General features: G+C 33.6%; 1 protein-coding gene across 2 annotated transcripts in view; it reads right to left on the reverse strand.

The window, feature by feature from the left end:
- The window catches only part of LOC132725985 (phosphatidylserine synthase 1-like), a 33,457-nt gene that overhangs the window by 7,752 nt on the left and 10,631 nt on the right, over positions 1-15,074 (reverse strand). Inside the window, exons 5-12 of one of the 2 annotated variants that reach the window (XM_060711216.1) lie at positions 13,710-13,868; positions 10,884-11,035; positions 10,118-10,259; positions 9,029-9,141; positions 7,687-7,752; positions 6,173-6,272; positions 5,032-5,091; positions 1,731-1,751 (exon numbers count right to left, since the gene is read on the reverse strand). In XM_060711216.1, the coding sequence (XP_060567199.1) occupies positions 1,731-1,751; positions 5,032-5,091; positions 6,173-6,272; positions 7,687-7,752; positions 9,029-9,141; positions 10,118-10,259; positions 10,884-11,035; positions 13,710-13,868 (813 nt within the window). The remainder of the gene's footprint in view (positions 1-1,730; positions 1,752-5,031; positions 5,092-6,172; positions 6,273-7,686; positions 7,753-9,028; positions 9,142-10,117; positions 10,260-10,883; positions 11,036-13,709; positions 13,869-15,074) is intronic. The other variant, XM_060711224.1, reaches the window with a different exon arrangement.

Here is a 15,074-nt window from a genome sequence, read left to right on the forward strand (position 1 = left end):
TATAGACTCTGAACAGATAGCTAATGACCGAAGCTGGCTTGTTACTTTAAAAGTGATACATTCAAATTATCATTGTTCTTTCTGTATTCCTAGCTGTTTGGTGGAGTTGGCATTGATAGTTTTCACTCCGGATCACAACAGTAAGCCACAATTGAATTCACTAGAGAACAGTTCAACTACTGCATTATTCTTTGGCAGACTGTCAAGCAGTTTACGAGTACTTGTTGCCTTCTCTTTCACATAACTTCTGTACATGCCGGAGCAGAGGTACAGTGAGAAAGACTGTAGAAAGGATTCTATTCTGATCAATCTCAACAAAAGTGACCTACACCATCCTGGAATCGAAACCAGGTCATCAGATTAACAGCTACTGAGCTATCCAGACAGCTTCCCTTACATGCTTTATAACTTAAATAGACTGGTCCATTATTTTTCAATCTGGATAAACCATTGGTCATATTCACGAGAATATGTCAAAATAAGTATTGACTGAAAAGGGAACCGTGCTAACCAAGATCAGGCAACACAGATCTCTGTTTTATAGTACACAAAAACTGGTGACCTTGTCTAATTTGACCAGGACAACTTAAGGTATTTCAATGTTCTGTTATATTTAATTGGCACAACAAAAACATACATTAAGTGATTTAATAGTACCAGAAGATTTGAATAATAAAAACTTTCACTAGCTGCCAAATTAAATCATAACTACCCATCTTCACATACAGCTAACTCTAAACCTAAAGTTTGAAGGCGAAGTGAGATATTTTATTTTCTTTGAAAAGGAAGAAAATTTTATTCTACTTCAATGAGAGTATGTTAAAATCTCAATTAAGACTCTAAAAAGAACAGAACAGTGTTAAATTCATTTTTCTATACATTGTAAAGAATTGTCATAAACAATCTATGAGTCTCTACAGACTACTAGGGGTGTAACAATACAGCAAAAACTGTATTGCAATATATTGCCATTTTGCTGAAGCGAATTGCAATATATTGCAATACGTATTGTCGTGTAGGGGCCTATATGTTTTGATGTAAAGATGGAGTAACATTTATATATTATTATTATATGTATATTTTTTTAGTAGAAACTTAATAAAAATGTAAGGAATAAATAGAAAGTAGTGTCACACAATTTGATCAACAAAACTAGTCGCGTGTGACCTTTCACATCTGGGCCGCTTATGTAAATTATGCGGCCGCTTATTGACTTTCAAGTGTACTAGTTGTCGGATACTTTTATCTTATGTTGGCGCCAACAAAATTTGCCAATTAAAGATTTTATGTGAATTTGTACAAAATTAGAAGGCAATTAATTGAAAATGATGATTTTTATAAAATACCGGTTTTCCAAAAATCGTACCGCGGTTCGAAATTTATTTTTTCATATTGCAATATATCGGTATACCGGTAAACCGTTACACCCTTACAGACTACTGACAAGATTATCCATATGAAGAGATTCAAATACATGTACAAAGTAACAGGAAAGAGAAGAGAGTAAGTTAAATTCTTTAAACCTTTTATTAGGGCTTACATTCCAAATAAAACCAAACTTGAAAACCAGTCTATGCATAGTAACTTATCATTGGTCGATTTCAAACTTGGAAACAGATGTCAACCAATCAGATGAAAGCATGAGGTTGACTGGTTCACAAGTTAGTTTTTTTTATCTACTTTTTAAGTTTACATGAAGAAAGTTAACACACAGTGAGAGGGTTTCTTACCTTCGTCTTCTTAATTATTCCCTACCAAACAATGAAACAACAAAAATAACACACATAAATCAACAAATAAATCATAGATCAGTCATAGGCGGCCAGAAGTCAAAACTCATCTTAAAAATTTCCCTAACCACTTCACTGAAATTAAATCAAATCTTAATATTTAAATAGTTTAAAATTTCAGTTTTACCCTGAGATATATAAAGTAATTGTCTCTTTATACTGCAGACTTTCATTCAATGTTAACCAAATGCACAAAATAGTAAAAAATGTGAATTTGTCAGTTAAATAATTTTAAAGCAGCATTCCTCCAGATTCATGCTAATTTTCATGAAAGTTTTGAAAATTTATTGAAAAGTATAATATTACGAAGTCATCAAAGAAATTAATTTACACATTGCAAACAGTGCTTACAATCCATGTAAATTACCAAAAAGAGATAAAAAAAATCCACACAAAAAAAGCCATTTCTGCATTAGTAATGCAATAAAAATATGGTGATCAATACTGCAAAATCAGTCATTAATCACATATAATATGTAAATTATTACTTGAATCTTCAATCTTTTTTACCTTTTCTTTAAATCTTAGTACAGTTTTCTTAAGATTGAAATTATTGAAATATTTTTACTCATCTGGAGGCATGCAACTTTAAGAGTGTTTGACTTTTGGCTGATTAAAACAATGATCTCATGCAATTGCAATAAACATATCCCATGCTTAATAGATATGCATGCATAAAACTTTCTGGTACTATAGAAACTATACTTCTTCTATGTCCTAGTTTCACCCATTTGCTTCTTTTCACATACACCATTTCTAAACCATCAATTTTTTTAGGGTTTATGTTATACATTATCAGACCATTTAAAAAGCATATGCCAGTCTGAAAAATTCTTTTAAAATCATACTTTTCCCCTAGAAATCAGTTAGCATTGAGTTGTTTTTCTTCCACTTTTGCAAAAATAACATGTAACTTCAAAAGTCTCAAAATGTGCAGCTAAAATGCACCAGAAGCCACCATTTAACATGTAGATTTCTTTTATTTTTTCCTGGGAATGAATGTAGTGCGCTTTTACACTGTTTGTAAATTGCAAAATTTTTAAGATGGCATGTCAAAATTTATGCAAAACACCTTTTTAACCAAGTCGCAAAAGTGCAACAGTATATGATAATTGATAAAGGCATTTTCCCTCCTCAAATCAGTAGTACTTTCCCTTTAACTGCTATATATTTTGTGTTTTCTCATTTTTTGTTTAATAACCTTTTATTTATTTTGTATCAATAGTTATTTCCCTTTATATCTAATCTTCTATGTCATTTCTTCACAGTTGTCTCCCCTTAATTTTCTTCTAGAGCAGTCTGTTTCACAATTAAATCTTTAGAATCTGGAGCTATGTTTATGCAAGAACAGTATGTTTATGCAAGAAGAGTATCATATTATTAGATTAAGAATTTTAGGACAAAAGCTTTTATCTGCTATTATACCTTTTAGATTAAGGATTTTAGGACAAAGGGTTTTATGTGCTGTTATACCTTTTAGATTTAGAATTTTAGAACGGAGGGGTTTTATGTGCTGTTATACCTTTTAGATTTAGAATTTTAGAACAGAGGGGTTTTATCTGCTGTTATACCTTTTAGATTTAGAATTTTAGAACAGAGGGGTTTTATGTGCTGTTATACCTTTTAGATTAAGAATTTTAGAACAGAGGGGTTTTATGTTATACCACACAAGAAACTTTATATTTTTGTTAAACAGCAAAATGTATATATATACATGTATGTATTTCATAAAGGATTAATTTGTTTTAAGTTTAAGTCAGCTGTATAGCTATAAAAACATATACCTTGATCAAGCTATAAACATTCAATGAACATTTCAATGATACAAAGTCTGGTTATAACTTACTAGAGGGAAAAACAGTTTGGTAACAGTTTTTTATTAAAAGGATCATACACTGACTGCCAGTACAGAATATCTAGCTTGAGGGTAACTGTTAACGGCAGTAACAATGCTCTAGCTGAGATTCAGCTAAACAGTTACCTAAAAGCTAGATATTCCGGTCTGTGACGACAGGCGGTATTTGATGCTTTTTCTTACATATAACTTTTTCTTGCATATAAGATCTTAATAATTTTGGAAAAAATTGAGATCACTAATTATTTTCATTTAGCACTTTTTTCGTATAGTAGTGTATGTATTTACAACTTCATTCAAAATGGTTTCATTCTAAAAGCGCAATTCATTTATTAAAGGTGCGCGGGAATGACGTCATTTAAAGTAGAAGACTTGTCTTACACAGGGCAGGGGGGTGTAAGACGGGTTTTTCCAGCACTGGTGTAAACTGTAGATAATCCTGTCTGATATGCAAGAAATATACAACTATATTTATAAACAATGTACCAAAAGTCCCTTAAGTGCACAGGAAAAAAAATCCACAGATGCAGAAAAAAAAAATTGAAAAAAATAATTTTTTCAAAAAAAATCTGAATTTTTGAAATTAAAAGGGGATGTAAGCCAAGGTGTCAGCCCAACAACGTTGTGTCAGCTTCAAAAGGAAAGCAGACGGTACATGCATTTACGTAAAAAATCAAGCAAACATTCCTTACACCTATACTTTATCTAATAATTATTTCATGCATGGAGGGTAGACGAAGATTTTTAGAAACAATGGATAAATAAAATTTCACACCAATATTTTACATGAAATTGAGAGAATTTTCATATATTTTTTCAAAGTTGCTATTTTAATTTTTCTATTTTATGTTTCTTCATTAAGGTGAAAAAGTCAACACCATTTCATATATTAGGACATGTTTAAAAAAACATGTTTTGGTCAGCGTTTTTTTCTTTCTCATAATTCTATTAGTCCAAAACCCTTTCTCATTGAAATTTCTGGTTTTTACTTTTAAAAATTGTCAATAGTTACTTTTATAGATGTTCAAATCACAAAATTTGTTACATGAAAATATATGCAGTCTTTTAAATAATTCTAAAGCCTAAGGAAGGTTTTGTTTACTGGGAAACTTGTTTTACAGGCAGCTTCAATACTGTATAAGTCAATTCTCATGCATTTCTTTTTCCTTTCTAACAATAAAATTGTCCCATAAAAATTAAAGAAAAAAAAGCACCATTAAACCAATTTTTTTTAGTTGGATTTAACTTAAAAAATATACATGTATACACTTGAAAATTTGTGACATCACTTCAATAAAGTGAGCATTATTTCTACTTAGGGAAATATAAATGCAACTTGAGTACAATGCAACATGATAAACAATTAAATAAACTTTGTTAACTAACCTTCCAACATTTTCTGGCATAAACCACACACAAATATACACATAGGCAGCTGCTTAATGTCTGGAAAATAAAAACAAAAACAGGTGAAAAAAAAAATGTTTTCACCTGCTAAAAAATTGAAAATCGCTATTTTGGGAAGCTAGTATTTTTCCCCCTACTGATAACCCCCCCTTTAAAAAATTACCTGGCATTCCCCCCTTTTTCTGTAGTATCCTTTTTAAAAATAAAATTTAGAAACCCAAAAGGGTGGGATTGTATAATCTCTTTTTCATTCCCGCCTTTTAAACTATAAAATAGCAGAAAATTTACACCAAACCCCAGAATGACACCAAACTCAGACATGAACCCCACCTCAAAACATGACACCACCCTCAAATCATACCCCCCCTCAGACCAAAGCACTACCTCAGGGCATGAACAAACCTCAGGAAAATGACACCCCCCTCAGAAAAAATGACACAACCCTTTAGACATGAAAACCCCCTCAGACATGACACCAAACCCCAGACATGGGCCCCCCACCCTTTAAAAACATGAACATCACCTCAGTCATGACACCACCTCAGACATGACACCACCTCAGACATGACACCACCTCAGACATGACCACCACCTCAGTCATGACACCACCTCAGTCATGACACCACCTCAGACATGACACCACCTCAGACATGACATAACCTCAGACATGACACAACCTCAGACATGACACAACCTCAGACATGACACCACATCAAGACATGACATCACCTCAGACATGACTTTACCTCAGACATGACACCACCTCATACATGACAACACCTCAGACATGACACCACCTCAGTCTTCAAGTGGTTGTGGTATTGGTAGTTTACTCTCCAGATCTCAGCAGTAAGCCAACATTGAATTTACTAGAGCATCTCTGTCTTCACAAGAAGATCTGTTTGTTTTATACCAAAGAGCAGTTAAATTGAAAAAAGATCATTTTTATTTATAAAGATGTCTGGTTGGGTTATATGGTTGTGTGCCTGATTCACAGTTGAACGCTCTACCTATTGAGCTAACAGGATGGTGCTTTCGTGCAGTGATGAAATTCAATACATAATATATACCATTCACATAATTATTCAATACAAAACATAGGGTTTCAATTAATTTGTACCTGAATAATCAGCCATGTTAAAACATATGTAATTTCTGTCTGCTGGAAAAGCTCCATTCCAAACTTCAAACAGATGATGGCTTCTGTAAATGTGATAGCGCTGTGAACAGAAAAAGTTTTTTGTTATTGACATTGATGACTTATCTTTACATATTCTAACAAGATTGTTTACACATGAGACGCGCCATGACAAAACCGACATAATGTGTTTGCGACCAGCATGGATCCAGACCAGCCTGCGCATCCGGGCAGTCTGATCAGGATCCATGCTGTTCGCTATCAGTTTCTCTATTTGTAATAGGGTTTGCAAGCGAAAAGCATGGATCCTGATCAGACTGCGCGCGCAGATGCGCAGGCTGGTCTGGATCCATGCTGGTCACAAAGGCATTATGTTGGTTTTGTCATGGCACGACTCATTTTATTTAAGTTTTGAATTATTAAGTTTTTCACTGGGTTATCTACAGTAGATACATTGTATATGAAAACATAAAAAAATTCAATATTAATCTTCAAAGCTGACAAAAGTCGAAGAGGAAACAACACACGTTGGTAGGACAACATGCTTGACTATTCTCTGTGTTTAATAGTAAAGCAAGAGCCTGGATAATGTAAAAAATTTTAAGTTCAAAGTGCCTTGATAATGTAAAATTGTTTAAGGTCAAAAATGACCAATTCTGTCAAAATCTATATCAGTGTTATTAGCCATGGATTAAGTGACCTCCTATTATGCTCTTAAATAAGTGATTGAGGTTTCAACCCAGCCCCTTCAGTAGTAAGACATACCATAGCACGTAAAAATTTAACCAAAGTGTGAACCAACGCTTGGGTGCAATAAAATAGCTCTCCCTATTCTACAAATAGCCTAGCTAAAACTATTATTACCACTTCTTTGGTTTTGTGTCTTTTGTAACAACTTCTATGGTTGTCTTTTGTATAACTAAAGACCCAAGATGCTGACCTCTCAAGAACATGATTTCCAGTACTATATAAACAATTTAAAGTGAAAGTCTCTGGTCCCAAAATAACAATTGTAATTAGAAAGCATGTTGGACATGCTTTTAAAAATTCCTCTTAAAGGCTTTTAAAGAAATGCTTTTATTTAATTTCTCAAAACCTTTTTGATATTAATGTACTAAGATAATATCCAAAAAGTTGCTCATTGGTCAATTACCTTAAAATCTTTTTTCCTCTGTTGCTTTTTGGCAATTAGTACAGTTATAGTGAATAAGTATTTTGTATGAAAGTCAAAATATTTTTGTTTACATTTTGCTACTTTCATAACAAATTATTCAACATTTATCACTTATTCCTTCAGGTAAAAAGCATCTAACATTCTCTTAAACCATTATTTAAACATGATAAAATTCATAAAATATGTTAGCCCTTTCTAAAGAAGTAACAATTAATTTGATTCTAAGGCATACTGTGCCTTTAAAAATACTTAAATTAGAGAGACAATATTGGTTTTTTTGTTTTTTTTCTAAAATAAAATATATAAAGATCTCATCATTTACCAGAACATCCAGCATTGTGTTCCCACTCGTTTACATCTCGTATCTGTTACATACACATAAAACTGTCTGTAAATATAACATAAATTTATAGTACTTTTGATAGTAAGAATTTATTGTTTTTAAGAAATGTCATTATTCAAATTCATGCATTAAAGAACTTAAAAATAAAAGTTACATGTTTCCAGGACTGATGAGTAGAGGTTTGATTAAATGTTCATTTCTATAAATAGATGATTGGGTAACGAATTGTCTATTTTACTAATAAACATATAGAGAGTGGACCGGTTGATTAGAGGTATCAAGGGGTTTCCTTATTGTTTATGTATTTTATGATAGTTAACCATAAACATGTTGTATTTGTGTAAAGGATCTACCTTGCTTTAAATTTGGAACAGTCTATGCAATGTTAAGGGATTTATATATTTTAAAATACAATTATTAAGCTTTAAATATTATAGAGCATGGTAAGACAGAACACAGAGGAATAGGCTGGCCTTGCTCTATACTGGTGAAAAAGGCTTATCATGTTGGGTTCCAGTAGTTTAACACTGAACATGGAGGAACAGGCATGCCTGACCCTATACTGGTAGCAAAGTACTTGTTTTTCAACCCACACTTAAGACTGAACACATAGGGATAGACTGGCATGAAATTACTAATCACATTGGGTTCTAGCAGTTTCAGACTGAACACAGAGGAACAGGCTTGCCTGGCTCTATACTCATGACAAAGGCTTATCATGTTTGGTAACAGCAGTGTAAGGCTGAACACAGAGGAACAGGCTTGCCTGGCTCTATACTCGTTACAAAGGCTTATCATGTTGGGTACCAGCAGTGTAAGGCTGAACACAGAGGAACAGGCTTGCCTGGCTCTATACTCATTACAAAGGCTTATCATGTTGGGTACAAGCAGTGTAAGGCTGAACATGGAGGAATAGGCTGGCCTTGCTCTATACTGGTGAAAAAGGCTTATCATGTTGGGTTCCAGTAGTTTAACACTGAACATGGAGGAACAGGCATGCCTGACTCTTTACTTGTGGCAAAGTACTTATTTTTCAACCAGCACTTAAGACTGAACACAGAGGGATAGACTGGCATGATTGGGTTCTAGCAGTGTAAGACTGAACACTGAGGAACTGGCTGGCCATGCTCTATACTTGTGACAATGACTAATCACATTGGGTTCTAGCAGTTTAAGACTGAACACAGAGGAACAGGCTTGCCTGGCTCTATACTCATCACAAAGGCTTATCATGATGGGTTCCAGCAGTTTAAGACTGAACACGGAGGAGCAAGCTGGCTAGCATGTATGGTTCCAGGAGGTTTTTATGGTGAACACTTACCTTATAGTTGGTGCAGATACACTGCTAATGAGAGCCAGTCTGATCCAGTTTAGTGCATGAGGAGGTGGTATCTCAAATATATGCTTCAGGAAAAATGTGTTCAATTCTGCAAGCTATAAATAAATGCATTGCTTGATATAATTATATAATGGGCAAAAATCTGTCAGGAAAAAAAATATACTTAAGCCAAAGTTATATGCAATACAAATGTAACATGCTATCCAAAAACATATTACCTTTTCACTTCATTATATAAAATATTTTGTTTGTTTAATTGAGTTTTACGTCACACCGACACAGTATAGGTCACATGGCGACTTTCCAGCTTTACTGGTCGAGGACGACCTCAGGTGCTCTTCCGTGCATTATTTCAGGCACAAATGGGCACTTCAGTAGGACCACCAATGTTCCGTAAGATAGCTGGATAGCTTCCTCACATGAAAGAATCCAAAGCCCTTGTTGGGATACGAACCCACAGCTGTGAGGGGCAATGGACGCCCCATTATATACAATATAATGATAAAGATTGGATATGAAAAAGCTCATTTTATCTTTATTTTTTAACTTTACTGAAAATATTTTGAACTGAAAAACTTAGACTTTCAGTCTTTTATTTTCCTGTTGAATGCATGAACTTTAAAGACATTCTTGGATATTTTAATATAGTTTATATAGATATAAAGGCAGATTTAAAACTGTTCAATAAAATTTCTTTTAACTCGGCATGTTCTTGGAATATCATAACAGAAATTCTTTGAGCGAAAAAAAAGAAGCTGAGTGTCACCCATCTCATTTTTGAGTTACCTCCCCCTGAATTTGACTTTTTTGCTTAATTCAAAGGCAAATGTTTCTGTTAACATATTCTAACAAAATGCAAAATCTAAAGAAATTTTATTGAACAGTTTTGATTCTGCCTCTTTACTTTGAAAGCGTCTTAAAGTCATCACCTTGTGGTCATTGGGTTTGAAATCCCACGTAGAGCCGGATTGGTTTTTTTCTGATAAATTAGCATCTTTGGCTTTATCATAAATTAAAAATGCCTTTAGAAGACCTATTGAAAATAAAAGTATGCCCATAAAGCAAGTTTACCTGCCATACCACGATCAATATTGTTACCGCCACAAATCTCATATATCCTGAGTTAGGGTCTAACCATCGTACATGTGTCCACGTAGCTGGCGTGAACTGTAACACAGCTCGTCGAATTTTACCCGTTGTCGAATGAATATCTCTGAAGAATACAAAAAAAGTGTTTTTTTTTTTATTTAATTCTATATAGAAAATATATTATACAGTGGAACCAGTCTCATCCGAACTCGTCCTGACCAAAAGAAAAGTTTGGATTAGACATGTTTCCAGATTAGAATGGTTGAGATACAATTATTTGTAACAATATAGATACAAATTGACTTTCAAGCATCAAATTTCAGTTAAATGTTAGTACCGGTATTGATCAATAATTGTTGTTTTCTCATACAATTTGGTGATTAACCAGATTCACGGACAGTTTTCCTTGAATTGTCACAAAAGTGGTGGCCTAGTGGTTAAGGTGTCTGCCACTCAAACCAGGGGTGATGGGTTCAAGCCCTACTAGGGTCATGACCATATTTCCTCATATGACACTAGTACTGGTTGGTTCCACGAAGCGGACTCAAAAGTGATTAATATAAGTTGCAAGAACTTGTATCGCGATCGTGCTAAAATTAATATGTTTAAACTAATTGTCAAAGTGAAATGACGTCTTGATCGGGGATTGAACCAGCGATCCTTGGATTACAAACCCAACATTCTCCCTATTGAGCTATGCCAATGCTCGATTGAGTATCCATTGCAAACTACAAGCTAAAACACTTACTTTATACTCTCCCAGTGGTAGTTCCTCATCTCCAGAGCTCTACACAACACCATACCAATCCATATACCCAGACCATTACATACCAGTACATCCAGTATGAGGGAATCCCACCAACACTCCGCAAAGTTTGGCAACAGATGCATGAAAACAATCTGATAAAATAGAGAGGAATGAGATTGTAACATTTGTTACTAAAAATAGAAAATCTGTGTAAAATTTGTCACTAAAAATAAAAAATCTATATAACATTGTTACTAAAAACAAAAAAATTTACAGGAGAATCTGTCCTTGTTTCCTTCATCTTCATTAGCAATGCTCTAAGCATGTGTGGCTGCATGGCTGAGTGGTAAACGCGTCAGACTAGTAATCTCATGATCACTAGCCGCATGGGTTCAAACCCCGTCAGGGGCAAGTCATTTCTTTGAGCAAGAAACTTTACACTCATTGCTCAGTACTGGTTGGTTCCATGAACAGATTCGAAAGTGTGTCTATAAGCTTTAACTTCCTACACAATCTAACTAAAATAAATTCTGTATAAACCAATGCTCTAAGCAATGAAATGTTGATACAATTCAAACAGGGAAGTGATATTCCAGCAGCAACCATGGTCAAGGGTTTATCAGGTACAGTTGGTTTTTAGCTAAAAACCGATGAGAAAATTTAATAACCGGTAACCAAATGTTAGTATAAGACAAAATATCGAGACAGTTTTAAATTGATTCTAAACTGTACCTTAATTTTTAAAACAAGATATGAAAATTTGTGTGTATTTTAATTGTACTCAACAATGTTTTTTATTCCTAAATACATGTTATCTGATCGCTAATAGTGCAGCTCTACAGAAAAAAGTTTATCCATTTTTGGATCTGTACTGTTATCAAATATCAAATTTGAGCATAGTTTATCTTTAACAATATGACTTGTGAGATGCTAGTTGACCTGAATGTGGAATTATTTGTCAGGAAAGTTACAAAATGTAAACAAAGTGGTATACTGACTAACCATATATTAATTGGCTAAATGGGCCTTTAATGTGGTTAATAAAAAGGGTTTTATAATGGGTGCGTTAGGAACCTTCAATTGAACATTAACTTGTTTTTATTATTAATCATAAGTCAACCATTATGTACAGGGGGTGGAGGGTTAAAGGGGTATTTTGTGCAGTTTAAACCATTGCACAATTCTAAAATTTGACATAATATTGGAAGTGAAATCCCCCCCCTCCCCCAAAAAAATCTCCTTGTGGATAGAACTACTATCATCCAACCTGAGTTTAAACACCTTGAATTCAAAAAAATTCAATTAAAAGATAAAATTTCATCAGATCAGGATTGTAAATTTACTACTGGATTTTATGATGTGACACAATTCTAATCTCCACAAAACAACTCCCTAGTGAATAACAATGATATTAACCAATAGACCTGTCAGGCATTAAATAACTGTCAATAGTTAAACCATGCGTTCAATAAATTTTCATCAGCGAAATAAAACCGCATGTGTATGAATTAGCACATTCAAATAAGATTTGAGCCGTGTCACGACAAAACCAACATAATGGGTTTGCGACCAGCATGGATCCAGACCAGCCTGCGCATCCGCGCAGTCTGATCAGGATCCATGCTGTTCACTTACAGACCCTATAACAAGTAAAGAAACTGCTAGCGAACAGCATGGATCCTAAAACAGACTGCGCGGATGCGCAGGCTGGTCTGGATCCATGCTGGTCGCAAATGCATTACGTTGGTTTTGTCATGACACGGCTCAAATTTTCTTTTATCAAACCTTATTCACTGCTTTCCAATACAATCGTACTTCTAGGACAATCATTATAATGATTTAAATGAAAACTTTCATATTTGCATTTACTTTTATTATGTCGTATTGACTATATTCTGGAATGAATCTGTTATACAATTGATCTAACGCCGAGCTTATTTCAATTCATCAATATGCACTTTTTCTCTGCAATTCATTTTGCAGTCTACAAGTTTAATGCATATTTTGTTTTTCCTCTTTAGAATTTCCATATTCATTTTATGTGGAGTTCTTCTCAATTGTTAAAAGATACAATGGCAAAAGAATGGGGAAAACACCTTGTTAGGTTCATAAACATTGAAACTTCCTTTTTTATTCTTTTCACAATGACATGTTTTCATTTCGTGGGGAAAAAAAGTACATGTGCAAATAAAATTGGAAAAATATGTTTAATGTTTCATGTATGAATAATACTGCACAAATATTTCTTCCAAGCATACTTACAATTTTAAATATTATATAAATGTACATTTTGATTTATTAAATACAGGAATTAATAAAAATTGGATATTGGATAACAGAATATTTTCTCTATTTCCATCATCTCATTTAACTTTTTGCCCAGTTTTTATTTATGTCCTAAACAATGTCAGTTTTTTTCTTCTTCCATTTAGAAAACTGTTTTTTGTTGTTTTTTTGTTTGTTTTTTTTAGGGGGTGGGGGTGTATGGGAAATTATCTGTTCAATATGTATAGTATTATGGTATGTTATGGAATGGTATGTATTCTATACTTAAAGAGGGTCCATTCACCCATTAAGGCACAAAAAGCAGCTTGCGCTTTCGAGAACAGACCCCGGACATGTCACCAGTCATGCCCTTTAAGGGTTAATTCTGAAAAACAAAGTGGTGATAGTTCATCTCTATGCAATTTCCTTTGAGTATTAGCCAAAAATATGAATTTTGAGTCAAAAGTAGGTCAATAAAAGTCGGCCAATGAGAACCTAAATATATACAGTAACAGGAGACAATATTTTTTTTTTAAGAAAAAAATCCTATGAAGAAATTACCTCTGTGATTTCCCACATAATGCTGATAGTCCACAGTATCCCATAATGCCTTATTAGTAGTGCTTTCAGTGCCCAGCCTGTGAAATGTGCGAACGCAAACACGTCTATATGACCCCACAGACGGGTCAGTGTGATATCTGTACAGTTTACTGCATACTCCTGTAAAAAAAGAAAAACAGGTAAATTTATCGTTGTTTTTTTCGTAGCGGCATGGCCAAGTGGTTAAAGTTAGAGACTAGTAATCTTAAGACAGGTTCAAACCCCAATAGGGGCAAGCCGTTGTTTCCTTCAGCAAGAAACTTTACACTTGTTGCATAGCTTCTAACACAATCAAACTAAAATATATTTATATCAATTAAGGTGGGTTTTTTTTCATATTGTAACAAGATTATTCTTATATTTCTAACACACTTTCAGGGACTGATAATAAGAACTGTCATTGATTTAGTGCAAAGCAAATCAACCATATAATGATATCAGATGACAGATATCGACGATACACCTATATATTGATACTGACTTGTCTATAATTCACTTTCATACCTGTTTAAAATGATTTCGGTAAAAAATATCATTATTCTATTCATACAATTATGACAGGTATTGTATACAAATGCCATGATCTATGTCCATAACATAACAACAGAATACAAGATAATGGGATAATAGTAATAACATAATAATAGATTATCCCCTCATATTGGCAAAAGTAGTCCTAGCGATACATAAAAATTGGGAAAATTGAAATTTTTCAGAAACCATACATTTTAATCAATTTACATCAATACTTTGATAAATAATATTCCTTAGTAAATTAATTGACAAGTAAGCAACTCGGGATATAAAACAAATATCATTTTCAACTATCGTCCTATATCAACATCACTCATGCCAGGTATAATGAATAATGACCTTATCACTTTTATCAACTTCATGAAAAAGGAAAAATGTTCATGTTTGTAAATTAAAACAATCAATTAGTGCTGCAAATCAAAATTCAAATCAAACAAACCATTGCCATAGTAACAACTACATTGATCAATATTACATCCAGAACCGTTTCATTTAATAACTGTTAGTAGGAGTTGCCACCCACATGGCTTAATATTCCAAACAAATTTTTTTTCAGGACTTTCAATTACAGTGGAAATAAGAAGTACCCTGTTGCAAGACAGGCCAGCCAGCACTCTGACAAAACTCTATACCTAATAACTTTCAAAACTTAAGCATTTTCATGTTGAAAATCCCAAAGAATTACAATAGATGGTTTCGAATCTCCATCTATTACAACAAATGGTTCCCAAACGTCCATCAAAACAATGGATAGTTCCAAAAATTGCCATCAATTACAATGACAATAAACAC

The sequence above is a fragment of the Ruditapes philippinarum genome, unplaced genomic scaffold (genome assembly GCF_026571515.1).
Source record: "Ruditapes philippinarum isolate M1 unplaced genomic scaffold, ASM2657151v2 ctg2432_1_1_1_1, whole genome shotgun sequence".
Classification (NCBI taxonomy): domain Eukaryota; kingdom Metazoa; phylum Mollusca; class Bivalvia; order Venerida; family Veneridae; genus Ruditapes; species Ruditapes philippinarum.